Here is a 27757-nt window from a genome sequence, read left to right on the forward strand (position 1 = left end):
TCCAGAAAACAGCATAAAAGACTGTAGTCTCGAAGTTGTTGTTGCTGTTGCCGAGAGAGCGAAATAAGAGAGTGCTTCTTGCGTGCAGTTGAGCGTGAGAGAGCGGCGCAACGGCATGTTTGTTGTTGCTGTTCATTGGCTTAAGAATAAATGTGGTGTGGCCATATTTTTCTTCTGTATTTCCTTTTTGAGCTCTATTCCGCCGCTACTCTGTTCTCGCCGCCTCCGTTCTGTGCCGCATTTTTAAGATAAAGAGCGCGTCTTAAGATAAATGTGCCGCAAAACGCGAAAATTGTATCTTGACGGTTGCAATTTTTTGTTTTTGGTTATTTGTTTACAAAAGCCGCAGCGACGACGACGCATTAGCAACACCGCAAGATTTAGCCATTTGTTGCTTGGTGGTCATTTTGTGCAGATATATACATACATACATATGTACATTTGTATGTATATTTACCTTCACATGTTCAGATATGTAAATACATACATGTGTGTGTGTGTTATAAAAATCCGATTTTAATGCGGCAGCAGGCAACGTTCAATTTTAAAATTTTGTTCATAGAAATTTAAAGCCAATTTATGTTTGTGTTTGTGCAACGATTGCAGAGTGTTAAAAAATAGCGGAAAACCTCAATACCACGAAATATATTTAAAAACAAAACAAAAATTCAAATACAAATAAATTGCTGAAACGTCAATAAATAGCTAAAGCAAAATGTCAGAGGAAGTCGATCGCAACGACCCCGAGTTGAAGTATCTCTCGGTGGAGCGCAATCAATTCAACGATCCGGCCACACAAGCGGAATGGACACAGAAGCGCTTGGTTTGGGTGCCTCACGAGAATCAGGTACGTAATAATCCAACTCAACTATTTTAAAATAAGTTGGATACTGAGAATGTTATTAGTTAGTCTTAGGTTACATATTTCATTCATTTAATACATGTGATCGTTAATGGCAGTCCCCGTACATGCCATACATTTTATCATTTGTTTATTGGGGCGGTAGCACGCCTATCAATTGCATCCAAGAGGAAGGCTCTGCCTGGCTTTCACTCTGGCACGCTTGCGCCTCAGGGCCCGAGCACGACTTGAAAAACCTGTAGCGGTTCGTTACGATGCGCAGGCGTTGGCTCAATGCTTGTTGTTGTTGTTGCAGGGCGCGCGTGTTTGACCAGTTTGGATTCTTTTTCCGTTTGGCTTTTGCGGGATTATTTTTAAGTCACAGCCGCCTGCATCTGATATTTATCGATACAATTAAAAAATTAAATTTATGGAAATAATTTTGTAATCCGATTACAGGAAGGGAAGGGAAGGTCTTTCTCGTTTACTTTATGGAGAAAGTTGTAGACTAGGGCAAAAATAACGCAACAGTTTGAATCAGTGTATTATCTGAAAACAAGAACAATTAACCTAAGTTCAATTGAACAATCAAATTCTGCCATGGCTCTCGCTATCGTTATCTTGCATTCTTGTCATAAAGCATTCAATTGATAGCTCTCAATACTAGCGCACAATCGGCAAACTCGGCTAATTTAGTTATCATTGGGCCAACTCATCGCTCTCAATGAATCATGCACCATTTTTATCGACAACTTCTTCGAAGGTGCGATACTAAAGTAAACATCCGCCGCAAATACTTAAATACAAATTCTTCACCCATGAGTGGTTTCTTGTATATGCAAGGGCCATTTTGAATAACAACACCATTCATTCAGATTATATCCGTAATTGAGTGTTTTCAATATAATCTTCAGTCAATCAGTCCGATTTTCGTTTTTGTCACTATCGTCTTTTACTTTTAGCCGTCACTGTTGGTTGCTGCAATGTACAGCTAGCTGCATTGCCGCTCTGACGCACGCAACAAATTCAATTTTCTGTTAGGGATTTTGCATACGAGTATGTGTGTATGTTTATACAAATTTTCTATTTGTATTTAGCACAGTGTGTGAGTCATGTGCGCCACTTCGTTGTGTGTGTATGGTGAGGTAGATAGAGAGAGAGAGAGAGAGAGAAAAAAAAGAGAGATACTTATAAAAACAAGTTTCTTTGATTGTTTGACCGACTGTTTATAATCTACACATATTTATGTATGTATTTCTATATACGAAGAAATAATAGTTTGCGCGCTCGATAACAATGACAGATAACGGTATTTTTTCTGTTGTTATTATTATTTATTTTGAATTATTATTCATTATGAAGTTATGCAAAAATTAGGAACATTTAAAACGGCTTAGATGTCATTCAACTGCCAGGCAACAAAATAAATAAGTAACGATCTAGGGCCAACAAACAGCAGCTGGAATTTGATAAGCCAAGCAAATGCTCTAAGATATCAACAGCAACGCAAGAAATTACCGCTCAAGTGAATGCATAGTGTGTTCCACTTTATTGCTTCATTTTTTCAAATGCCATGCCAGTGATAAAGTCGCTAGAAAAACATACCTGCCTACTTACACATAAAATGGTAGCACTTTTGGGTGACTTCATACCAATAAAAAAAGAAGGCAACGGCACAGCATTTTTGTGTAATTACACATCGATGTACACACATACAATGTATTTATGTGTGTTTGTATGAACGGACTGACGGATTCTACAAGTACATACATACATTCATTGCTGTTGCTTATTTTCTTTACAATGGAATTTTAAAAGTAAAGATAAAGTAAGAAAATAAAAACAAAAACGTCGCAGCGTCGCGACGTCTGATTGTCATGAGTTGTCAAGCGGTGCGGGCTTGAAGCCGACAAGCTCCCCGAGCAGAGATAGGCAGACAGAGAGACATGCAAACTGGCGGGCTTGCAGACAAACAGACAAATGTAAAGAAATTTGCATATAGCACACTGTTGCGTCGCTGGAATGTCCAACACATACACTTAAACAGACTGGCTGGTTGTGTGGGGGGATAGGAAAAGGGTGTTAACGAATCGAAGGCGTTCTGCTGCTTGAACGCAAATTGTGTCAATAATTGTGAAGTCGGTTTATTTTATTTTATTTATATTCTCTACATTGGCAACAACTGTTTAAACCTTGCGCAATAAAAAAGGAGAAAAACTGCACACATTTTAACAATTCAATACATACTATGTATATGAGTTGTTTATAAATGCAACCTAACTCAAGAAAAGTCCGAGCAAAATAACTATCGCAAGAACCTTTTTTTTGGGCAACTAAATAGCGGCAGTTAAATTAAAAAATATAAAAATAATAAAAGTATTTAATTTTTGTTTCCCTTAACTTGTTCTACCTGTACACACATTCATCGAATATTTAGGTAATTGTCACTGGGCTTCCTTCGAAATAACATCTAGCTTTAAGTAGTATTTGATCCACAATTTCATTTTTTAAGACCATCTGAAAATACTCATATGATAAATGCCATTTAGAAGAGTTAGACATCCGATTATAGAATAGAAAACCACTAGCCCAATCACAACATCAGTAGTAACTACTCAAACACCCACATTTCTACACAACTATGAATCTACATATGTATGTATGTTATACGCGTTTCTCACTAAACAAAACAAAAAAATCAAACATTTTGACGATGGTTCGTCGCTTATGTCGCTTCTTGTGATCGTTCTTAAACTCTATTTCGGTTACGAAAAGTCAACCTCAACCAGAACCCCAACAACAACCAAATCGTTGCCGCCACCGCTTAACTACCGCGAACGTGGGTTGCTTTCGGCTCCGACTCTCGTCCGGTTTACGGTCAACGAACTTGGTCTCGTATCTCTCCATGGCACACACACATCGCATATGGACTTGTAAGTGTAAGACCCATACAGTCATATACTTTTGAGAGCATGCATATGCGCTGATCGATTAAAAGCAATGTATAATAAAAATACAAAAAGAGTAAAAAATTATTATGACCGGCCTTATATACAGAAACACTTATACATACATATATTTTGGCAGCAAGAACGTAAGCTGGCCTTTGGTGTCACGCCAGAGTCTTCTGGTTTACTATATAAACAATGTGTGTGTTGTAGTATAAATAGAAATGCTGGAATGCCTTCTGCCTCGGCCGTTGGTTCATGAATAAAACCTTATTTATTTTCATTTTGTATTTACATTTCGTGCAAGCGGCACACTGAGATAAACAACAACAATAAAAACGTTGTTAGTTTCTTGAAAAAATTATTAATAATATGTTTATTTTATTTGGAGGGTCGCAGACGCGTGCACCGTCTGAACGATAGATGACGAGTCAAGTTCAAGGTTGGGGCCAAATCGTAATGTTTTTTAAGTAGGTGCGGTATGGTTTGGCCTATAGTACAATATATAATGGCCGATGAGCAACTGTTCCATCAGTGTCGAGCATGGAATTACTTTAAAATTAGAAGAACTGCTGTTTAACTTCTTGTCCGCAAAACATTGGCAAAACAACAATAACGGCAACAGAAACAACAGCAACAAGTAATAGGTCCAACAATATCATCTTTGGCATTGTTTTGTAGGTGGTTGCCGATTCGCTTCACTGATTGCCTGGAATTTTTATTTGCCACTGACATTTTTGCTAGACTTTCATATATACAGATATAGTAAGACAACACATCTACATCCACACATATGCAGCTTCTGCCAAACAAATATAAAATGGCGTTGGCGTGTTGTGTTGTGTTTAACAATCAAGAAAGTTGCTAATGAACAAATTCAAATGGGCTTTATTATTGGTGAATAGCTCTCCACAGAGCGTGAGTTAAATACATTGTAGATATATGAAGTACAACAGAGATTTTTTGCAAGATGCAACACACACAGTTCTTTGTGTAATTAAAATTTTGTATCTTTTATCAGAAACCTTCCTTTGGTCTCAAATATTATATGCAATGGAAAATGTTTTATTAAAAACTACGAGGAAAATATGTAAACGATTGTGGAAGGCAGAGTGCGAGGGCAAATATAGTATTTAGTAGTACAACAGTAATGCTGGGTTAATGGCGTCTTCCTTGTGTTTATCACTCTTGTGCCGGAAAGGCGAAAAGATAACAGATACTTACGCACACTTACAAGCAGGGAGAAACGATTGCAAGGCGTGCTGATATTTAACTTAATGGAGTCTGCCCATGTCGTTTGCCTTTATTGTTCTTGCGGGTGGTTGCACTTGGATAAATGCACTTTGCCACAACTACAACAATAGTTCTTTACAAGCGAGCACAATGAGGATTTACTTAGCTGTACTTCGCAGCGCCTTAATGACTGAGTTACTTAATTATTGCCCCTAATTTGATTTATGCTACTGAAACCTCATTTGTAGCAACATTAACAACGTTATAAGAGCTTGAATCCGTTTACGTCCTCGTAATCGGCCTATACGTTAAGAAATTGTTGAGGTAGAAAACACCAATATTAAATATACTACAAAGAGTTGATATAATTTTTAAATAAACCCCCATCTTAGCAGTCTAACAATATAAATCGATTTTTGTTTTGCTTAAATATTGCAAGCAGCAAACGCCTTGAACTTGAAACGCTGTTTGAGATTCTTAGCCCGATGGCTAATTGTCTGCGTGTCTCCTCCTTGTTTTTCAACATTGCGGTTGTTGTTGGCGCTTGACTCATGCAGCGCCAAGTGCATTCATTCACTCACGCACGCTGTGAACGCAGACACGCACTTATGGTGCACAGCGACGCCAACAACAACAATAAGATGGCAACAACAATCACTACAGTACATGCATATGCAACGATAGCATTTCTGTTTTTATGGTAGTGGCATGGTTTTATTTGTATACACGTCCTCAAGCGTAAGCGATAAACGGTCCCTTTTTAAGATTAACTGGTTATTTGACTTGAAACTTTCATTTCGTTCCTTCATTTCATTATCGAATATCGAAGAATATAATTGTTTTGACTAATTTCCTTTTATTTATTTCTTTTAATCACCTTTACAGGGCTTCGTTGCCGCCAGTATTAAGCGAGAACATGGTGACGAAGTTGAAGTGGAACTGGCCGAGACAGGCAAGCGTGTCATGATTCTACGCGATGACATACAAAAGATGAATCCGCCAAAATTCGACAAAGTCGAGGATATGGCAGAACTGACGTGTCTCAACGAGGCATCCGTACTGCACAACATCAAGGACAGATATTACTCTGGCCTGATCTATGTAAGTAGAATCAAATCTATCAAATATTTCAAATGGATACAACTACTGCGTTTAAGAGGAAGGGATGCTGTAAATTGTTATTTTAAAGTCTATGAGAAGAAGATATGTATATAGTGGGGTCAGCTCAGAATGAACTATATTGCTAAGGTAGAACTTGAACGTCTTAAAGTGTCTAACATATGAGAAACCGTTTATAATTATATTAAAATATTCATGATCGCTTTAATGAAACTGTACTGTGCAGCGGGTATACTTTGTTTAAAGTGCTTCTCCGCTCAGTTTTGTGGAAATATTGAAATACGAAACATTGCCGTTGGCTGGCGGCTCTGCTCTGTCCGTCTATCTTTCCATCTATCCATCCGTCTATCCAGCCATCCATTGTTGCGCTGGGTCTTGTATTTGCTTTTAAAAGCACTGCAAATATTTGACACACAAATACTCAATCATATGCCGTCGATGTCGTCTTGGAAATATGCCTCGTAACGTGCTTGGTAAGACGTATTGTTTGCTAAAATTTATTAGCATCGCCGGCTGGAGAGGAGAGTTTTTTAAATGCATGCAATGCACACCTTGTCGTCATGTATATATCTACTTTCGGAAATTATCTTTCAAAACCTTAGCCGCTAATTGTTATGCCGAAAACGTTTTTGCAAATTACAATTCACCAAAAAATAATGCTAAATGGCGCTGGAAGTGATCGACGTCGAATTTTGTGACAAGGCTGAACGTTACGCATTTGAATTAGGCTTCATAAATTGTGGGCTCTAAATTGAATGTGTGTGTGTGTGAGTGTTTAATTCGAAGGGGCGTCGCACCCAATTGCAGCTTAACTATCCTATAGATTTAAATATCAAAATGAATGATATCATGAATCTGCCAAAATTCAATTCCACATTTTCACAACTCACTCTGCGCAAGTTAATTGAAAATTAATTAAGCGAAATGAACAATAAACATCAGCGCTTTAAAAAAAAAACAACAAATTCTTTAGAGTTATGGTTAAAAATGTTAAGAATGTGTGTGCACGCAGCCGTATGTGTTCGAAAATTGTCTTGTTCCAACCAATCCAATAGAAAACTAGTTTTAACTGCTAATATGCTTAGGTTTTCCCAACAGATAGGGACTTTCATAATATTTCCCATTGCGACTATGTTTTCTAGGTTAGTCAGCTGTGGGTGTGGGGCATGTTCAGCTGAAAGCCATGCAGAAAACTCGTTACCACTCAGTAGGGCCTCGTGGAAAAGTGCCACAAACGAAAACTTTGTACGAAAAAGTGCCCATATTTCATTAGGTTGCAAAACCAAGAATAAAGTGTGCCCTTCTTTAATAGGAGTCTATAGATATGGTAAATAGAACTGCGCTTAAAGTTAATTGAAAATGCAATCACTACAATCTAGTCCTACTGGGTTAGCCACTCTCTTCGACTCAGTTCTCCCTGCTGTTCGTTTATAAAGTTTAAACTAACAACAACAGCAGCTGTTGGCAGTGCTTTTACATTTGCTTCTTCCTCTTTCTAACAAATTATGTGGCGCTCTTTTAAATATTTTATGTTCGGCTATTTACCACCACATCGCTGCCTTCATCTGAGTTTAATTAAACTGGCAGCTTTTAAATGCGGTAGCACGGTTTGTAAGTTGCTGTTGTTTTTGTTGTGTAGCTTGTTGATTTTGATGTGGGCGCGCGCTGTTTTGAATTTGTTTATACACATTGCGCTCTGTTGTTGTTGCTATTGCTGCTACTTCTAGCGAAGCGCTGCTCGCGTTGGCGCTGACGCTTCTTGTTACGCTTCGGCGCACACGACGCGACGGCGACGCACACGCATATCTGTATAAAAATTGTTGCTATTGTGGTTGGCACTGTTTCTGCTGCTATTGCTTTTGAGAAACACATACATAGTTTGCACATACACATACGGACACACACACACATACACACACACACACACACACAAGCCCACCACGCACTTTTTCCTTTTATTTATATTTCTTCTTTTCATTCAAATGAAAATGTAGTTTTACATTTTTGCCAGCTTGTCCCATTTTATTTGCTGCCTGACAAAAGTTGCTGACGTTGTTAATGAGAGAACGTAGCGCGTTAACTTGTTGCATGCTTCACTCAATGAGAGAGAAAGAGAGAGGGAATGAGAGACGAGCGAGCTTATATGTGTATTTATGGATTTGCGTGTGTTGGCTGCATTTAACAGCATAATTATTATAATTTGTTGACATTTAATTTGATTTCTAAATTTCATTTGAATTAATTTTCGTGGCAGCTGTTGTTGCTGCTTAGTTGTAGTTGTCTGCTTGTATGCAATTAATATGCGTCGAAATAATTTGCAAATGCAAATAAATTGTCAACACCATCCCAGACGACGGGCCAGTTTAGGCTCCACAAATATGGCCAACTAGTCGAATGTGTGTGTGTGTGTCTGTGTGTGCGTGTGTGTATGAACGCTGCACTCAATTTGTTGACATGTGTCAGCAAATGGGCGTCAAATGTCTCGGCCCACAAGCGCCTCAACAGGTAAGCACCACCCAAGCAGCCGCCCGCCCCCCTCAGCTGTTGCCATCAGACCGACGTCTGCAGAGCGGGTCGCCATACTTAGAAGAATAGAAAATTGTTACATAAATGAGCACCTGAATGTTGCAATTCCACGTAGCCATGTCCATGTCCTGCACGCAGATAACGATTTCCCGTGTCTTGTTTATAGAAACTTTGAAAATTGATACAAATTATTATTGCTCTGTAATTGTAACCTGTTATATTTAGTGGCCTCTGCCTAAATTGATCGTTAGAAGCGCTTGCTTGCAAATTCAATTGGCTCTGAATGCAATTTTCTACATGAATGCATTTCTTGGTCATGTTTCTTATTTCGGAAATGTGTTTCAAAATAATTAATTAACGGTGCTTCTGACGCAGTTGGGCATCATTGGGTGCTGTGCCACATTGGCTAGAATGACCAATAAGCAGAGAAAGAAACAAACCGCAACAGCAACAACAACAACAAATAAAGAGCCGCTGTTGCTAGTCGAACATATTTCGTTAAATCTTATGGCGAATAACAACAAAAGAAAAACCGGCAGCACCAGCACCTAATTAGTCCCCCCTCACGGCCCTCCTCATCTCTCCATCTATTTACAAACATATGTTCATATGTGTAGATATATGTATGTACATATGTAGATATGTTTGTATGTGTGGTGTATGCTTGCATGTAGATGTCGGCTAATGCGTTGGCAGCTAAAAATAATTGCACTTGGCGTTTGAAAACTAGAAAGGAAAAACACGCGCCAATAGCGTCGGCAACGTCATCACCGATCCCAGCTGTAAATGCAAATGGCCATTCCTCCCCTCCCCCTGGTTAAACATAAAACTTTAGCAATTGCTGTCACATGTAACTATCTTTGAGATTCGCTAATTGAAATTGCGCACAGAACGCGCTGTCATTTAATGGCATGGCACACAGCAGCTTAAATACACTGTGAGACGACTCACTAAATGCCACCCAGTTTGCTCATTTAGGAAGAAAATATTATTGTCCGCGTGTATGTGTATATTTTAGCCGACTTTTGCCGCCTGCCCATGCCAATGACATTTAATTTGTTTTGCAAGATTTAAATTTGCTTCGAATGAATGAAAATATGCAACATTTAGCGAAAATGTTTTCACACACATCGCCGTAAACGCTGCAAACAGATATCTCATTTATTTATGATGCATGCGAATTATCATGCGTTGCGCCATATAAATTATATTGCACAATTTTGGTCAGCAGTGTCTCTTTCATTCAGCATACTATATGTACACATATTGTAGGAACACGCTCTCGACGGAGCTCTATTATTCTATCTCAGTGCAGGGCCTTTGGCAGGGGGCTGAAAATAGTCGACACGTAATTTACATAAAAAGCGCCGCATTTTGCTTTGCTTTGTAATTGCTTGCAACACATTCTATGCCGCCGCCTTTGTAGTTGTTGCTGTTCATATTGTTTCTGTTCTTGTTGTAGTCACACATGCCCACATATGGACAAACACGTTTAGAACAAAAAATTGAATGAAAAGGCACCGTCAATTAAAAGACACAGTGATTGACGCCAGGGTTGCAAAAGAAAACAGAAATTAATAGATTTAACCATTTCGAAAACATTAAGAAATGTGTTTCGATTGATATGTTTAGTTTTGTTTCGCTCTTCCAAAAACTTGCTAATATGTATGAAATATCTTAAAGAATATCAAAAAATATAACACTGGACTGTGTCGACCGTTTAGAAGACAGTTTAACGAATTGAAAGTGCACAATCTTTATTAGGTTGAGATGGATAGATTGATGCAATTATTTGTTAAAGTGCACAAATCTGTAGCTCTAAAATAGCAAGAGAAAAATAATGTTTGACCCGGTAGTATCTTTTGTAAAGTTAAACTTGAAATGCAAATTTTTTTCACCTACAAGAGATCACTCAATTAACCAATCAATACCTCCCGTACGTCATCATTGGCTGGCGTTGCCAATATTCACTTCTAATGCTGGCCAATTAATAATCGTCGCACGTTGTTCGAGCAATCAGGCACACGTTGTTCTCCCCTTACACACCCCTCTGGGACACTTTTGTAGAATATAAATGCCTTTCATAGGAGCTTAAGTGCAATGTGTTTTGCAGTTCGTTGTTGCTGTTATTCATTTAAATATCTAAATACGAGTATGCCCCAACTCATCAATAAGTACGTATTTTCTCATCGGCCTTCTTTTTAAGATTGACTTATCATGTACGCACTCATTTCGCATTTTTGATCACGTTTCTCAAACACATCGTTTCACACTTGAACGATTGGATTTTGCCATTTTTTGTTGACCATATATGGTAAAGAAGAAAATAAAAACACAATCTGGTCAGTCAATGTGTAAACAAACGTTATATGATACGAGTATGCCTTCTGATCAGGACATTGACTTATCGGCAGCCTGCCTGACTAATGAATCATTGATGTAATAAATTAAAGTTACCGCTGCTGATGATTCAAGCCGAGGAGAAAACAAAACCGCAAACATTTAACATCAGTCAGCGAATCGGCCATGGCCGCCATATTGCCAACGTTGAAAACTCAATTCTAAAAACAAATGCCGAAAAGGCAATTTCTTATGCCATTTTTGGTTCCACCCAACAGCAACAACAACAACTATCAAGACGTGATTTTAACGCCATATACTCGTACATATGTAGTTGGGAGGTAGCTGCCAAGTGACAAAACCAAATGCCATGCTTAGAGCTATACTTTTATGTTTATATGTTTTGGAGTATATATATGTATGTATGTATATATATGTGTGTGTGCGCGCTTGAAGTAAGGCTCATGACTCATTATGACGAAGAAACTGAAGTGCAAAAATTGCTTTGTTAAATCAAAATTCATTTATGCTTCAAGTTGTTGGCAAAAGTTTTCGGGGCGTTTTTACTTTGTGCCCTGACCACACACTTTCATTTTCAATAGGCCAAGCTGGGGTCTTCATGATCATGATCATCATTATTATCATTTCAATGTCTCATGGTGTGGGCGCCATTTTGCCTTTTTTTATTGCCTTATGTATTGGGTATTTCAATATTTGTAGCAAATGTTTGTTTAATATTCAAGATGCTGGAGTAGAAACAACAAACGGCATAAAGTCGAACACTTGGGGCCCACACATTTTATGTGGGCTGTGCCTGCTGGCCAGTCCGTAAGAGATGAAGTTTCATTCGTACACACATACAAGTATATTTCTGTGGAATGCCTTTGCATTTTTATTTTAAACTGCTTTTACTCCATTGTTATTATTTGATCAAACGATCCAAGCAATTTTGTACAGTTTTTGGAGATCCTAATAAACCAAATTATGCTGCAGGTCGCCCTTCAAACCTACCTAAAATAATAACACCGGAATCTTAAATGCTTAGATTAATATGTTTAGTGTAAACAAATACCAAGATTCCAAATTTTCAGTTGCCTTTTTATAATTTTTGGAAAAGGCATATAAGTATTTTAGACAATATTTACTGGGGATATAAGTACATAATTGTACATACGTCTGTGATGTACATATGTAGGATTTAAAAATAAATAAAATTCACGTAAATCGATTGAAATTTTATAAGCTTAAGTGTTTTACCCAAAAACTTGTACTTATTTCGATGACTTCAACTTTCGATTCTGTTAATTTCAGACATATTCCGGTCTTTTCTGCGTTGTGGTTAATCCCTACAAGAAATTACCAATCTATACGGAAAAGATAATGGAACGATATAAGGGTATAAAGCGACACGAAGTGCCTCCGCATGTATTTGCAATAACGGATAGTGCCTATAGAAACATGTTGGGTGGTAAGTACCTAATTTTCATAACTGAAAAAATGCATTTGTGCCACATTTACTTTCTAGTTTACATACACACATACGTACTATGTATTTTTTTTTATTGTACAAAATAGCAAATATTGCTGTTGGCAGTTCCAGCATGTTTAGGTTTTTATCGAAAATTCCATTGGCAAGCAAACAACGGCAACTTAAATTGCCCGATAAGATAATAAGTGGGGCTAACCAACCGACTTTTCCACGAACCGTACTTGTATGTTGTCGACATTGGGCTTCACAATTCGCAATGATTTGTGTGCGTCTTAGTAGCATTAAATACTCAGTAGTTGGTATGTTTCATATGAGGAGGATGAGTGTATTGGAGAGTTGCACTTTTTCTTTAGTGAATCATCCGAGGGCAGCATACAAATCGAACAAAAATGTCTCACTTTTCTAATCAGTTGAAGTGGTGAAGCTGTTGAGCTTACTTTATAACGAGTATGTATATGGAAACTGGTTTGCGTTTCAGCAGAGGCCACAAAAATAAAAAATTGCATTTCGGATGTCTGCCTTGTTTGCAACAAAGCGTTAAGAGTTGTTGCTGCTGCTGCTGTTGTTGTTGTTGTTATAGCTCCTGTTGTTGTCGGCTTTGCGTTTGGGTTTTTGGCTCGGCTTCACTGACTTTTTATTATGTCCGGCGGTGGCGGTGACGGCGGAGACGTCGACGGCGGCTTCTCCATCTTCATCGTCGATGGGTGACTCATGGAGGTGGCTCCGACAACCATACACACAAATGTTCATTCACGTATGTATATATTACGTATACGTGTCATTTCCATATTTGGACTAAACTCGAGCTTCTACACACACACAAACACACACAAACACACACATACATACACATTTACCTATACTTAAAGTATACACAAATCGTCACCATATTTGCCGCTTTATAAGTTTTCGTTCATCAACAACTTAGTTCGTTTAATGGATTGCTTGTCCAAAAGCTTAAATATTTCGTTTAATGAATTGTTTGGAAACGAAACTTGGCAATAAATGGCATGCAAAGCTGTGCGCCAAACAGACTCAATCCCTCACACCTACATACCACCTCCCCCACTAAATATTTTTGCTGAGGTGTGGCAGCGTCACCTTTCCTTTCATTTTGTTTGTATCATTTCTTTTTTACTTGGCATGCATGCTTTGATTAATTTTATTTTTTGTAGCTCTGCGTCTAAGTATCTTTGATATCTGCTGCGCCGGACAAGCCCAGCGTCGTGCCCCAACGACACGCAATTGTGCTCTGATCCAGCTGCACTTTTGTTCCTACTGCCTCTGCTGTTGTTGTTGTTGTATCTGATTGTTTATGGCATTCCATGACATTCGAAGCTTTATTATGTGACACTGTCATGCATTTTTGTTTATATGTACATACGTAACAATGCGGCACGCCTTAAATGCCGATGACCAAGGGATTTCAAGCTCTCCAAAGCTATGGAAAGAGAGTTTCCACTTAAGTTTGAAAATGTTGTTAGCGAGTGCAGTAAACTATAGTGTCTGCATGCTCTCATACTCAGAAAACCTCTCTATATAGTACAATATATATAAAATCAACTTACCAATGACTTATTTGAATAAAACGTAATCCATTCTTCTATCAATCAATGATTAAGAAGAATCATGGGCTGGCTCATTTTCAAATGATAGTGACATTGATTGCTGCTCCTTTTTTTTTGTACATACATATTTATATATCTACTTGTATGTGTATTTCTTGATCAACCATTTAATTGAGAAAATAACAATGATGCTAAATAATAAAAAAAAAAACATTAAACGATCTTTAAATGTGGCGCCAATGCTTGCGCTTAAATTTCTGCTATTTTTTATTGCTTTATTCATTGTTGCTATTAACAACATCGCGGCGGTTGTGCAACTCGCCTTGGCGGCAGCTTCGAAAACAAAAAAAAAAAAAATAGATAACTTTTTAAAATAAAAAATCTTTACAAAAATGACGTTGCTCAGATAAACAGTCCATCTATGGTTTTGTGCCGGTTTCGATAATAAGTACGGGGTCGTTATGTGCGCTTTTTATTTGTTATTTGTTTTGCTTGTTGTCTGATATATCTTTGTGGTTAGTAAATACATACGTAATATAGTATGTGTATAGACATGTACCCAATGCCTTTTGCCGCAATGTTTTTGGGTGAACGATTTTTTTTTTCTGCTTGCAGTGAGGCATATCGTATGACTCCATGATGTGTAGAACATATGAGTTCTCATTTAGGTCCACTATGCGCAGCAATTTTCCAATGAATTTCCCAATCTCGAACTCAGATGCATAGCAAGATGCTAGATACTACTACGTATGTACATATATGACCATATTTTATAATGATAACCGCCGCGACGACGACGTCATCGTCATTAGGCGGCGACGGCCATTTGCCACACATATACATATGTAGTACACTGAGAGCCAAACTGTTTAACTCTTTTGCTTATGAAGTCAGAGGGTTCGAATGCATATAGTCTTGATATTTATAGTAAGTTGTTTCAATTACAAAAATGGCACATTTGTTCATCAATGATCCGCATTTTCACGAATTTAGAAAAAATTCGATTCAATTACGTTTCAATATCTTTAAGAACTGAAAATAACTCATACTCTTATATGACTTTTGGAAAAGATCTGGCGTTCACATGCTTCGATATACATATGTACATATATGTGGATTGTATTCAACTGTTTGGAATTTAAGATGCTAAGAGTTCTGTTTTTTTCCATTATCCAAGCATTTTTTAAGCGTCTCAAATGCTGGCGGCGCTTGGACCACAATTTATGGTTTTCAAATACGCACAAACACACATGCATGTGTGTATAGAGAACTGTGTGTATCAGATACATGCACCAATCGTCATTTTATATGGCTTTAATTTTCAATTGATGTACATACAAATACAATATACGTATGTCTTTACCATTTTTTGTTTTCTGTTCGCTGTTGTTTTTGCTGTCATTGCTTGCCTTTGTTTTTTTGTGCGCACATAAATTTGGGTCACCGTTAAAATTTCAAGCTGAGGTTTGCTTCCAAAAATACATTTTTTTCTTTTTAAATGAAGCTTGGCCATGTCGATTTTGTTTTTTCTTACCACGCTGAAAAAGCATATGTCAGCCATATTGTAAATGAAGTGTGGCTTTGTTTTTGTTTGTATTTATTAAAGTAAATTACTGTGCATTTTTCTTCACTTACACATACGCTTAATATCTTATATAGTACTTATGAATTTTGTTTCGTCTTTAATTTTCAGATCGCGAAGACCAATCGATTTTGTGCACTGGAGAATCGGGTGCTGGCAAAACGGAAAACACCAAGAAAGTCATACAGTTTTTGGCATATGTGGCAGCATCCAAGCCGAAGGGTTCCGGTGCGGTAAGTAGAGAAAAGGCGTCGTGAGAAGCGTGGGTTTTGAAAACCACTTGAGGCACTCCACCTCCATTCAAATGCAATGCTGTGTATTTACGAATATGTACATAGATATGTACATCCATACAACTATGTATGTGTAGCCACCCAGTTTGTTTTGAATTTTTTATGATGTGGCAAAATAAAATGCTTATTAAACTCACATTAACGACACGCAAGCGCAACAATTGTTATTGTTATTGTAATTAATTAGACGGCAATAGACGCCATTATGTAATGATGTAGCGAGGTATATGGGTGGAGGAGGGCAGGGGAGAGGAGTAGAGTACAGCTTGACAAGCGGCACATTGGCTTTAATACGCCCGCAACAGATCCATCCATAATGGGCGTTTTTGGCGTCGGCTGCTGCCAATTGAGTTTCAATGGGAACGCCAGCTGGTTTCTGTCTGTCCAATCTTGCGCCGCAGCAAGTTTCGAGTTACAGTAACAAATGCATTCCGGCAGCACCGAACGTTGTTTTCTTAATGTGGAATAACATTATATCACGTATTTGCTGGCAAGTGTTCTAAAAGCGGTTGAATCGAGAAATACGTTTGCCATAAAGAAGTCATTTTAGGAAAAACTGAACAATAGAGTTACATTATGAAGATTACGCTTTCACGATTCTGCGCATTGCGACACCATTTCGGAAGAATGCGCTGTGGCGCCATTCGCATTAAACCAATTTTATGATCGCCCCGATCGCACACTTTACTAATCAAGCGAATAATGTATTTTGTATGTTTGCTGACAAATTTCTCCACTCCAAATTTTTTATTTCTATTTACGACAGTAAAATAAACACCAACAAACCAAAAAAAAAAATTAATTGCTTTTGTCAGTGGCAAGGCACAGAAAACAGAAGGGTGCGACAATTGAAAAAAATTGAAAATTAAATCACTTGAATTGCCGCGCAATGAAGTGGCCGTTAAACGCACTCAGTCCACTATACAGTGATGGGGGGTGGAGGCTTGAGCAGGGGAGGGAGGACTTCCAAAATTTAGGCACTCAAATGCATGCACTTGTTGGCCATCAGCCTCAAGCCGCCTGTCAACCAGTTAGTTGCCATGGCCGACAAAAACATAATTTATTGGCGCTACCTAAATTGGTAAAATGCGTTTGCAACCGTGCAGCACGCACATACAATACATATGTATGAATGCACGAGTGTGTATGAGTTACCGCAAAAGCAACAACAACGTACTGATTTTGAGCTCCATTGCATTCCTTATATGTTGGAACCACTTCCTCCCCCTGATTGCCAGCCAGCCAGGTACATATAGTGTAGCAACGTATTACCCCCAAGTTCGTGATAACAACACAAATCGAAATCAGCACGAAATTGAAGTGCCAACAAATTGCATTTAGTTGTTGTTGTTGGTGTTCTCATTGAAGCTGTTGTACTTGTCAGCTATTAATTATGATTGCTATTTTCGCCATAAATAGACGATGAGTCTGATATCGTGCTCAGAAATTACCTGCCTTGCTTTCAACTGAACCATTCAGTTTTATTCATTGAAGGTTGTTGTCATCTGTAATTGTTTTTGTTGTTGAGCTGATAAAGACCATATTGATTAGAAATTAGATCATGCCGTTCACAAGAATGCTTGTAAGCGCGAAGTCTAAGATATAGTCTGGTAGTCGATAAGAGTCGACGAATCGGAAAATTTGGTTTGATTCGAGTTTCGAATGAAACTGTGGAATGAGTTCTTCCGGCAATTTTTAATGGCTTTTCTGACAATAATAGGATGGCTCCATGTAATTAATTGCATATTGAAGCACACAGCATTGCATTTTATAAATAAATATGTAATTATATAATTGGAGTAATAATTTGGATACTTTTGAAATGTTTCGTTATTTAGCAGAAGGGCTTTTTTGAGAATACATTTCTTTCTTGTTGCAATAATTTTTTATTTTATATTTTATCTTCTTTATTTCCATGTGCAAACGTTATCCTCCTACTACACCTCTACAACTACACACAAATAAACACTCACACGCACCCAACAAATGCAATTCAAATACATTCACGTACTCTGATCTCGCTGCTGATTTGTTATTGTAAAATTGACTGGTTGTTGCTACTTTCCACACTTTTTTAATTACAATATAACAAATGGTTGTATATTGCTCTACAATTTAAATTTAATTGTAAATATAATTTAATTTTAAACGCAAAAATATGCCACTTTAAACAACATCAATCAACACCAACCAATGAATCAACCAATCAACCAAACCATCCTACCACTTCAATAATCGACAAAAACGGGCAATCTACCAACCAAAATATCAATATTATGCCATTCTGATTGCTCAGGTGCCGAATCCCGCCGTCCTCATTGTAAGTATGCAAAAGCAAGTCTACATTATAGTATAAATTAACCAAATGTTCCTTGTTATACTATATAATTAAACAATCAAATAATAATAATAACAAAATAATAAACCGAGTCTGTTAAGTAAACCATTTTATGTTTCATATTGTTTGAGAAACGCATCGTTAATTGCGTTTTCCCTTTCGTTTCATCAAATGCGATATAAAAAGAGTTCATATTTTTGTTTTTGCATTTAAGCTGTTTCTGTTACTGTTTGTGCCTAATTTAAGTACTATACCTCCTCCTACAAGTATTACATACTAATCACTGAAAATCCAAATTTTCCACACTAAACCACATAATGTATTCGAAAACTTCCTCTCATGCCTACTACAAACTGTATCGCGCGAACGCTACCGATTTTTAGAATAGTCAGACTGAATCATTTGCGGTAAAGTATATAAAATAATGCTCATTTTAACATCTATCCCAAATAATTATACATATTTTATGTATTTGTTTTCATACTGTTATTCAAAATGCTATAATATTTAGCGCTTTATAAATTCTCCATGGTCTTATATAGCCTTTAATTAATTTTTTTTAAATGGATTAGTGGTTGCACATAAGCACTGATTTGTAAATAAATGCTATATACTTAGAGGTACTGTTCAAACCACACTGCAAAGACTACCACATTGATTTTATAGTTTTTTAAATACAATCTAATTCAAAAGTCTTAACTACAAAATTGTCTAATTTGCTGGCAAAGGCTTAACATTAATTAGTGAATTGTAGGCATCACTCGGACCTAACATCTACTATAAGTCAGTCAAGCCTTATCGTAAGACCGTTGAGTCACATCATGGCTTTTGTTGTTTACCTAACAATCTGTATGTATCCCATAATTGCAGAACTTTTCGGTGAACACAAATAGGTACATTCAAGTCAAGTGTAATGTGCATAACATTTTACGAGAATGCAACCAAGTGCCGGGGCAGCACAAGTTGCACTCAAGTAGTCATACCATTCAAGCAATCGACGGAGGGACGATCATGCAGCTGAGAAGCTGCAACATGGACGGGGCCGAACAAGATTGTCCCTGTTATGTTGTTCCCGAGGTAAAATGTGAGCTGCCATGATGTGGTGCCAGTGGTACCAATCTGATGCCTCATAAAAGCCACATACTACATCCCAGTTATTGATCAAATAAAGCGGTGTCAGAGCAGCCTATGAATTTTACAATTCCTTGGTATGCTCTGTTGCTGCAGCTCCCTTGACATTGTGCAACGTCCATTTAAACTGTGTATAGATGTAATTAGTTTAAGAAATCTTTGTTTATGACTCCTACTGCATGCTATTATCGTCAGTACATATATGATGTATGTATATATATATGGCTTTGGCCCTTGCTTTGCTTTATTTCATGTTTCTACTAATCCTAACTTGGTTAGGTGTATGTATATCGTGTCTGTGTCTGTAGCCAACTAACTATTTGTTGTTTTTGTCTTTTGAGACCAGCATGTGACCAACAGAAGAAAACTAATGTCCAACACAATTGCACACATCTCCCATTTTTGTTCCACAGGGCGAGCTAGAGCAGCAACTGTTGCAGGCCAATCCCATACTGGAAGCTTTCGGCAATGCTAAAACGGTTAAGAATGACAACTCATCCCGTTTCGTAAGTATTATTCATAATTATAACGTATCGATTGAAGACTCCTTAGTCTCTTTAAAATAGTTGGATTAATTGCTAAACTGCTTCCAGATAAAACCTTTTCGTTTAAGTCCTTTAATGTGTGACCGGTTAAAATGTAGATTTCAGCAGTTTAATCCGACTATTCATATCAACATAAGTGACAGCTTGCGAGCTTTTATTGATTAACTATTCTTTCTGTTCAGGGCAAATTTATACGCATCAACTTCGACGCTTCTGGTTTTATTTCGGGCGCCAACATTGAGACCTATTTGCTGGAGAAGTCGCGTGCCATTCGTCAAGCAAAGGACGAACGTACATTCCATATTTTCTATCAGCTGCTCGCGGGTGCTTCGCCCGAACAGCGTGAGAAGTTTATACTCGACGACATCAAATCGTATTCATTCCTGTCCAATGGCACATTGCCCGTGCCCGGCGTCGACGACTACGCCGAGTTCCAGGCCACTGTTAAATCTATGAACATCATGGGCATGACCTCCGAGGATTTCAACTCAATATTCCGCATCGTCAGCGCTGTCCTATTGTTTGGCAGCATGAAGTTCAGACAGGAGCGCAACAATGATCAGGCTACTCTACCGGACAACACTGTGGCTCAGAAGATCGCCCATCTGTTGGGTCTGAGCGTCACGGATATGACGCGAGCCTTCCTCACGCCACGCATCAAAGTCGGTCGTGATTTCGTGACAAAAGCTCAGACCAAGGAGCAGGTAGAGTTCGCCGTTGAGGCCATTGCCAAGGCTTGCTATGAGCGGATGTTCAAGTGGTTAGTGAATCGTATTAACCGGTCCCTGGATCGCACCAAGCGTCAGGGTGCTTCGTTCATTGGTATCCTCGATATGGCTGGTTTTGAGATCTTTGAGTTGAACTCCTTCGAGCAGCTGTGCATTAACTACACGAATGAAAAACTCCAGCAGCTGTTCAACCACACCATGTTCATACTTGAACAGGAGGAATACCAGCGTGAGGGCATCGAATGGAAATTCATCGATTTCGGGCTGGATCTGCAGCCAACAATTGATCTGATTGACAAGCCGGGCGGTATTATGGCGCTGCTGGACGAGGAATGCTGGTTCCCCAAGGCCACGGATAAGACCTTTGTCGACAAGCTCGTCTCTGCACATTCCATGCACCCGAAATTCATGAAGACGGATTTCCGAGGCGTTGCCGATTTCGCCATTGTGCATTATGCTGGACGCGTGGACTACTCGGCTGCCAAGTGGCTGATGAAGAACATGGATCCGCTCAATGAGAACATTGTGTCTCTGTTACAAGCCTCGCAGGATCCGTTTGTCGTGAACATCTGGAAGGATGCGGAGATAGTCGGCATGGCACAGCAGGCACTCACTGACACTCAGTTTGGCGCCCGGACGCGCAAGGGCATGTTCCGCACCGTGTCGCATCTGTACAAGGAGCAGCTGGCGAAGCTGATGGACACGTTGCGCAACACAAATCCCAATTTTGTGCGCTGTATCATACCGAATCACGAGAAGCGCGCTGGCAAGATCGACGCGCCTTTGGTGCTCGACCAGTTGCGATGCAACGGCGTGCTCGAAGGTATACGCATCTGTCGTCAGGGCTTCCCCAATCGCATACCCTTCCAGGAGTTCCGTCAACGTTATGAACTGCTCACACCGAATGTCATACCCAAGGGCTTTATGGATGGCAAGAAGGCCTGCGAGAAGATGATTCAAGCTTTGGAACTTGACTCAAACCTATATCGTGTCGGCCAATCAAAGATCTTCTTCCGCGCCGGCGTTCTCGCCCATCTAGAAGAAGAGCGTGACTTCAAGATATCCGACTTAATTGTCAACTTCCAGGCCTTCTGTCGCGGTTTTCTTGCACGCCGTAATTACCAGAAACGACTCCAGCAGCTCAACGCCATACGCATCATTCAGCGCAATTGCGCTGCCTACTTGAAACTGCGCAACTGGCAGTGGTGGCGTCTGTACACTAAGGTGAAACCACTACTTGAGGTTACTAAACAGGAAGAGAAGCTAGTGCAGAAGGAAGACGAGCTTAAGCAAGTACGTGAAAAGCTCGACACACTGGCCAAAAATACGCAGGAGTACGAGCGCAAGTATCAGCAGGCGTTGGTGGAAAAAACGACGCTAGCGGAGCAATTGCAAGCAGAGATTGAGTTGTGTGCCGAAGCGGAGGAGTCGCGATCTCGCCTAATGGCGCGCAAACAAGAATTGGAAGACATGATGCAGGAATTAGAGACACGTATCGAGGAGGAAGAGGAACGCGTGTTGGCCTTAGGCGGTGAGAAAAAGAAACTCGAACTACACATTCAGGATCTCGAGGAGCAGCTAGAAGAAGAGGAAGCAGCACGCCAGAAACTGCAGCTGGAGAAGGTTCAGCTTGATGCCAAAATCAAGAAACACGAAGAGGATCTGGCTCTTACCGACGATCAGAACCAAAAGCTACTGAAGGAGAAGAAACTGCTTGAGGAACGTGCCAATGATCTTTCCCAGACGCTCGCCGAAGAAGAAGAAAAGGCAAAGCACTTGGCAAAGCTAAAGGCCAAACATGAAGCAACTATAGCGGAACTCGAGGAACGCATGCACAAGGATCAGCAACAGCGTCAGGAGTCGGATCGCAGCAAGCGCAAGATTGAGACAGAAGTTGCTGATCTGAAGGAGCAGCTCAACGAACGTCGCGTCCAGGTCGAAGAAATGCAAGCACAGTTGGCCAAGCGCGAAGTCGAACTCACGCAGACCCTGATGCGCATCGATGAGGAGTCGGCCACCAAAGCCACGGCACAGAAAGCACAACGAGAGCTTGAGTCGCAGCTGGCTGAAATTCAGGAAGATCTTGAGGCCGAGAAGGCAGCACGTGCCAAGGCCGAGAAGGTGCGACGTGATCTGAGCGAAGAGCTTGAGGCGCTGAAGAACGAGCTCCTGGACTCCCTCGACACCACAGCTGGTGAGTAGCCCCAGACTGATAGATACGTCTGGAAATTCTTTCAAATAAATTCATTACTAGAATGAAAATATTACTCTCCAATTATCTACGACTTACAGCTCAACAAGAGCTACGCTCCAAGCGCGAACAGGAACTGGCAACGCTTAAGAAATCGCTCGAGGACGAGACAGTCAACCACGAGGGCGTCCTAGCTGAAATGCGACACAAGCACTCGCAGGAACTAAACGGTATTAACGATCAGCTTGAAAATCTGCGCAAGGCCAAGGCTGTTCTTGAGAAGGCCAAGAGCACGCTCGAGGCCGAAAATGCAGACTTGGCCACGGAATTGCGCAGCGTAAACAGCTCCCGCCAGGAGAACGATCGTCGCCGCAAGCAAGCGGAATCGCAAATTGCCGAGTTGCAGGTGAGATCATAATTTGTTTACGGGTGGAAAGGCGGAAGGGCTCGATTGTCGTCTACATTGTTGTTTTGCGGTTAACATTGATAGACGTTCGAATTGTGGTCGTTCAGCTGTTTAATATAGCGAAAATAAATATTTAAATAACTATTAGGTTAGACATCGGATTAAAACATTTTTCACGATAGAAGTTAACAAGCCGTTCCATAAATTGGAGCTTAATCGTATGATGCAGCGATAAAAAGACAATTAAGAAAGTTTCCCTATAAATAAATGATCTCGTCTTATTTTCTGAAGCTATGTGATGAGATTTGTAAAAGGTAAATGCACATCTCGGCCAATAGTCTCTCCCATGATAGTCCAATAACGAGTCTCAGATCTAATTCACTAAAAAATAGCACAAGGCAGCAAAACCACGATTTACTGGCTGAAGTGCCCAGTTTTGTGGCATTAGCAAACAGTTTTGAGGGCTCAGTCTAAACAGTTTCTCTCTCTAAATGTACGCAGGTTAAGTTGGCCGAAATAGAACGCGCGCGATCTGAGCTGCAGGAGAAATGCACAAAGTTGCAGCAGGAGGCTGAGAACATAACGAATCAACTGGAGGAGGCCGAACTGAAAGCCTCAGCTGCAGTTAAATCCGCTAGCAATATGGAGTCGCAGCTCACGGAAGCCCAACAACTGCTGGAGGAAGAGACTCGCCAGAAACTGGCACTTAGCTCAAAGCTGCGCCAAATCGAATCCGAAAAGGAAGTACTTCAGGAACAATTAGAAGAGGATGAAGAGGCGAAGCGCAACTATGAACGAAAATTGGTCGAGGTGACGGCTCAGATGCAAGAAATTAAGAAGAAGGCCGAAGAGGATGCCGACCTGGCCAAGGAGCTGGAGGAGGGCAAGAAGCGTCTAAACAAAGACATTGAGGCACTGGAGCGTCAAGTCAAAGAGCTGATGGCACAGAACGATCGTCTAGACAAGAGCAAAAAGAAAATACAATCCGAGCTAGAAGATGCAACCATTGAGCTTGAGGCGCAACGCACAAAGGTAAGAGACAAGCAACTGTTAATTGAAATTGGATTGATGTGACAATTTTGTTTATTCGTTTCGTAGGTGCTCGAACTGGAAAAGAAGCAGAAGAACTTCGACAAAATACTTGCAGAGGAGAAAGCCATATCTGAGCAAATTGCCCAAGAACGCGACACTGCTGAGCGGGAGGCGCGCGAAAAGGAGACGAAGGTGCTGTCGGTGTCACGGGAGCTTGATGAGGCATACGACAAGATCGAAGATCTCGAGAATAAGCGCAAACAACTGCAGAACGAGCTTGATGATCTTGCCAATACGCAAGGCACCGCCGACAAGAATGTGCACGAGTTGGAGAAGGCAAAGCGAGCGCTTGAATCGCAGCTGGCAGAGCTGAAAACACAAAACGAAGAGCTGGAGGATAGTCTGCAGCTTACTGAGGATGCCAAACTTCGACTGGAGGTCAATATGCAGGCGCTGCGTCTGCAATTTGACCGAGACCTGCAGGCCAAGGAGGAACAGGCCGAGGAAAAGCGACGCGGTCTGGTCAAGCAATTGCGCGACTTCGAGTCCGAGCTGGACGAGGAGCGTAAGCAGCGCACGGCAGCCGTGGCGGCCAAGAAAAAACTTGAGGGCGACCTGAAGGAAATCGAGACCACCATGGAAATGCACAACAAGGTCAAGGAGGATGCGTTGAAGCATGCCAAGAAGCTGCAAGCACAAGTTAAAGATGCCCTGCGTGATGCCGAAGAGGCCAAGGCAGCCAAAGAAGAACTTCAGGCGCTCAGCAAAGAGGCAGAACGGAAGGTTAAGGCGCTGGAGGCCGAAGTAATGCAGCTCACAGAGGATCTGGCCAGCTCGGAACGAGCACGTCGCGCTGCCGAAACGGAGCGCGACGAATTGGCCGAGGAAATTTCCACTAATGCCAGCAAGGGTTCGCTAATGATCGATGAGAAGCGACGCCTTGAGGCGCGCATTGCGACCCTAGAGGAGGAGCTCGAGGAAGAGCAGTCCAATTCCGAAGTATTGCTTGATCGCAGCCGTAAGGCCCAACTCCAAATAGAACAGCTGACCACTGAACTAGCCAACGAGAAGTCCAACTCGCAGAAGAACGAAAATACACGAGCATTGCTTGAGCGCCAAAATAAGGAGCTGAAGGCGAAGCTCGCTGAGATTGAAACGGCACAACGCACCAAGGTGAAGGCCACCATCTCCTCGCTGGAGGCAAAGATAGCCAACTTGGAGGAGCAGTTGGAGAACGAGGGCAAAGAGCGTTTGCTGCAACAGAAGGCCAATCGCAAGATGGATAAGAAGATTAAGGAGCTGACAATGAACATTGAGGACGAAAGAAGGCATGTCGATCAACATAAGGAGCAAATGGATAAAGTATGTCAAATCTGATGCTTTCGAACTACCAGATTTTAATAATTTCCATTTTTTTTTTGTATAGCTGAATAGCCGCATTAAACTGCTCAAGCGCAACCTTGACGAGACCGAAGAGGAGCTGCAAAAGGAGAAGACGCAGAAACGCAAATATCAACGTGAATGCGAGGACATGATCGAATCCCAGGAGGCCATGAATCGTGAGATAAACTCGCTTAAAACGAAATTACGGTAAGTGAAAAAGGAGTGGTGATATTCTCTTGTACAGACTATAAAATGTTTCAAATTCTCTAAACGATCATTGTTGCAATCCAACATTGGCTTCATGAAAGCGTTTTATAGTCTGGACAAGGACAATAGGAATATTTATTAATTAAAACGTGAGCGCGCACTTTATAAGTTCTTAGTACAATATGCCATTTGATTCTCTTTGGTTTTCGCTCTCACAATTTTTTGGTTCTTCTCGACGACGCAGCTCCATACAAGTGGCCGAAACAGAAAAGGCTAAAGCCTACTCACCCAAAAAGGACGCGGCGCTCATTATGAATTGTGAGGGTCTGCATTAGGTTAACTCTTTTAAGTATAGCCTGCTAAGCTGCTATGCTGTAAGTGAGTGTCCTGCTCCAAAAAGTGGCATCAACAATGAACGCATGTGCCCAACATATCCAAAGCACATTGTAGGCCTGGCACTCAGTATCCAATGCATGTTAAAACAAATGAAACCGCAGCATACAACATCCACAAATAAACGAAAATCAACTAATATATTGTATCTGATCAGATCTGATCTGGTTGTATCAGATTTCATTGATGGTCCGACCTAGTTCCCCAACAAAACGAATAATCCATTTCAACGTTTCAGCGAATTTTTCTTTTGTTTGACCCAAACTAGATATTTGCGAAACCTGAAAATCGTGCGTTTTGCAAGAAACAAAATGAATTCTACACGATTTTCGAGTATCGTAAATGAATGCCCCGCCCTTTGGCTAACGCTGTCCCTTTCACTGCACGTTAAAAATTTGTATTTGTTTGAAAAGTGTATATTAGACACGTGTTAACTCCTTTTGTTTATATTTCTGCAGACGTACCGGCGGCATGGGCCTCAGCTCCACCCGGCTAACGGGCACACCTTCATCGAAACGTGGTGGCGGAGGAGGCGGCGGCGGCGACGACAGCTCATCGGTGCAAGATGAATCATTAGATGGCGAGGATTCGGGCAATTGACGCGTTAATTATTGAATGAAAAAGCAAATAAACGATTATATTTTAATGTTTCTTTTACATATATAATTAATGTCTCTGTTATTTTTTATATAAACTATTATACTTAAATTAAAAACACAACATAAGATGCATAAACTCGCTAAAATATCAGCCCTTCTCCAAATACAAAGGCAACTCTTTCGAGGGCAGTTGCCGATGATTATTCAACACACATGAAACACATGCCAGATAAAGTGAAAATAAAAACAAAATTATTATACGACACAGAAACAAACAATACGCGTATTAACTTTCCTCACCCAACAACATCAACAACAACAACAACAAACGAACAAAACAAATCAATAACAAGACATCTTTTATACATAACATAGAAAGTAAAGCATTTAATACAAAATAACAAACCAAGTTGAACAAGCAATCATACGAATTTCGTTTCTGTTTAATAAATACTAAATAATAAAAATATTTTATACACATGTATTTATGAAAATGGTTGACTTTGGCCGCAAAAGATGCATGCTTGTTTTCGTTTATATCCCTGCAGAAGGAGGCGTGGCAGAGCCCATGTTATATGTTGATAAATGGTCAGGTTTATGCCCGAGCCGTATCGATTCCTTTTATCTTCTAGCTAGAAACCTTCAACAACTTCTCTTTTTAAAAGCTATATATAAAGTCGAAATATATGTGAGAATTAAAACCAAAACGTGGTTTTCTTTGATATTAACCGACATTGGAACGATCAGGTTTAGGAAAGGTAATAAGAAAGTCTTGTTCATACAAATTTCGAAAGCAAAGTGGACCAGAAAGTGTTTTTGTACACCCACTGATATTTGAAATTACCGATCGGATTGAAGGGCTGTA

At 40.1% G+C, this 27757-nt stretch overlaps 1 protein-coding gene across 5 annotated transcripts; it reads left to right on the forward strand.

The window, feature by feature from the left end:
* The first annotated feature begins 610 nt into the window (after positions 1-610).
* On the forward strand, positions 611-27167 carry LOC115634592 (myosin heavy chain, non-muscle). 5 transcript variants are annotated; one of them, XM_030532423.1, is made up of 14 exons: positions 611-847; positions 5908-6123; positions 12319-12475; positions 15758-15879; positions 18236-18259; positions 18661-18684; positions 19822-19914; positions 20136-22875; positions 22974-23278; positions 23780-24310; positions 24377-25672; positions 25737-25900; positions 26145-26218; positions 26752-26920. In XM_030532423.1, exons 1-14 carry the CDS (start codon positions 716-718, stop codon positions 26787-26789), a joined length of 5916 nt encoding a protein of 1971 aa, XP_030388283.1. In that variant the 5' UTR covers positions 611-715; the 3' UTR covers positions 26790-26920. The 5 variants fall into 5 exon arrangements, with proteins under 5 accessions (XP_030388283.1, XP_030388284.1, XP_030388281.1 ...); XM_030532424.1 differs by having other exon boundaries at positions 26145-26278; positions 26752-26835; XM_030532421.1 differs by lacking the exon at positions 26145-26218 and having other exon boundaries at positions 26752-27167.
* The last annotated feature ends 590 nt before the right edge of the window (positions 27168-27757 follow it).

Source organism: Scaptodrosophila lebanonensis, unplaced genomic scaffold (genome assembly GCF_003285725.1).
Source record: "Scaptodrosophila lebanonensis strain 11010-0011.00,11010-0021.00 unplaced genomic scaffold, SlebRS2 tig00000001-arrow-pilon, whole genome shotgun sequence".
Classification (NCBI taxonomy): domain Eukaryota; kingdom Metazoa; phylum Arthropoda; class Insecta; order Diptera; family Drosophilidae; genus Scaptodrosophila; species Scaptodrosophila lebanonensis.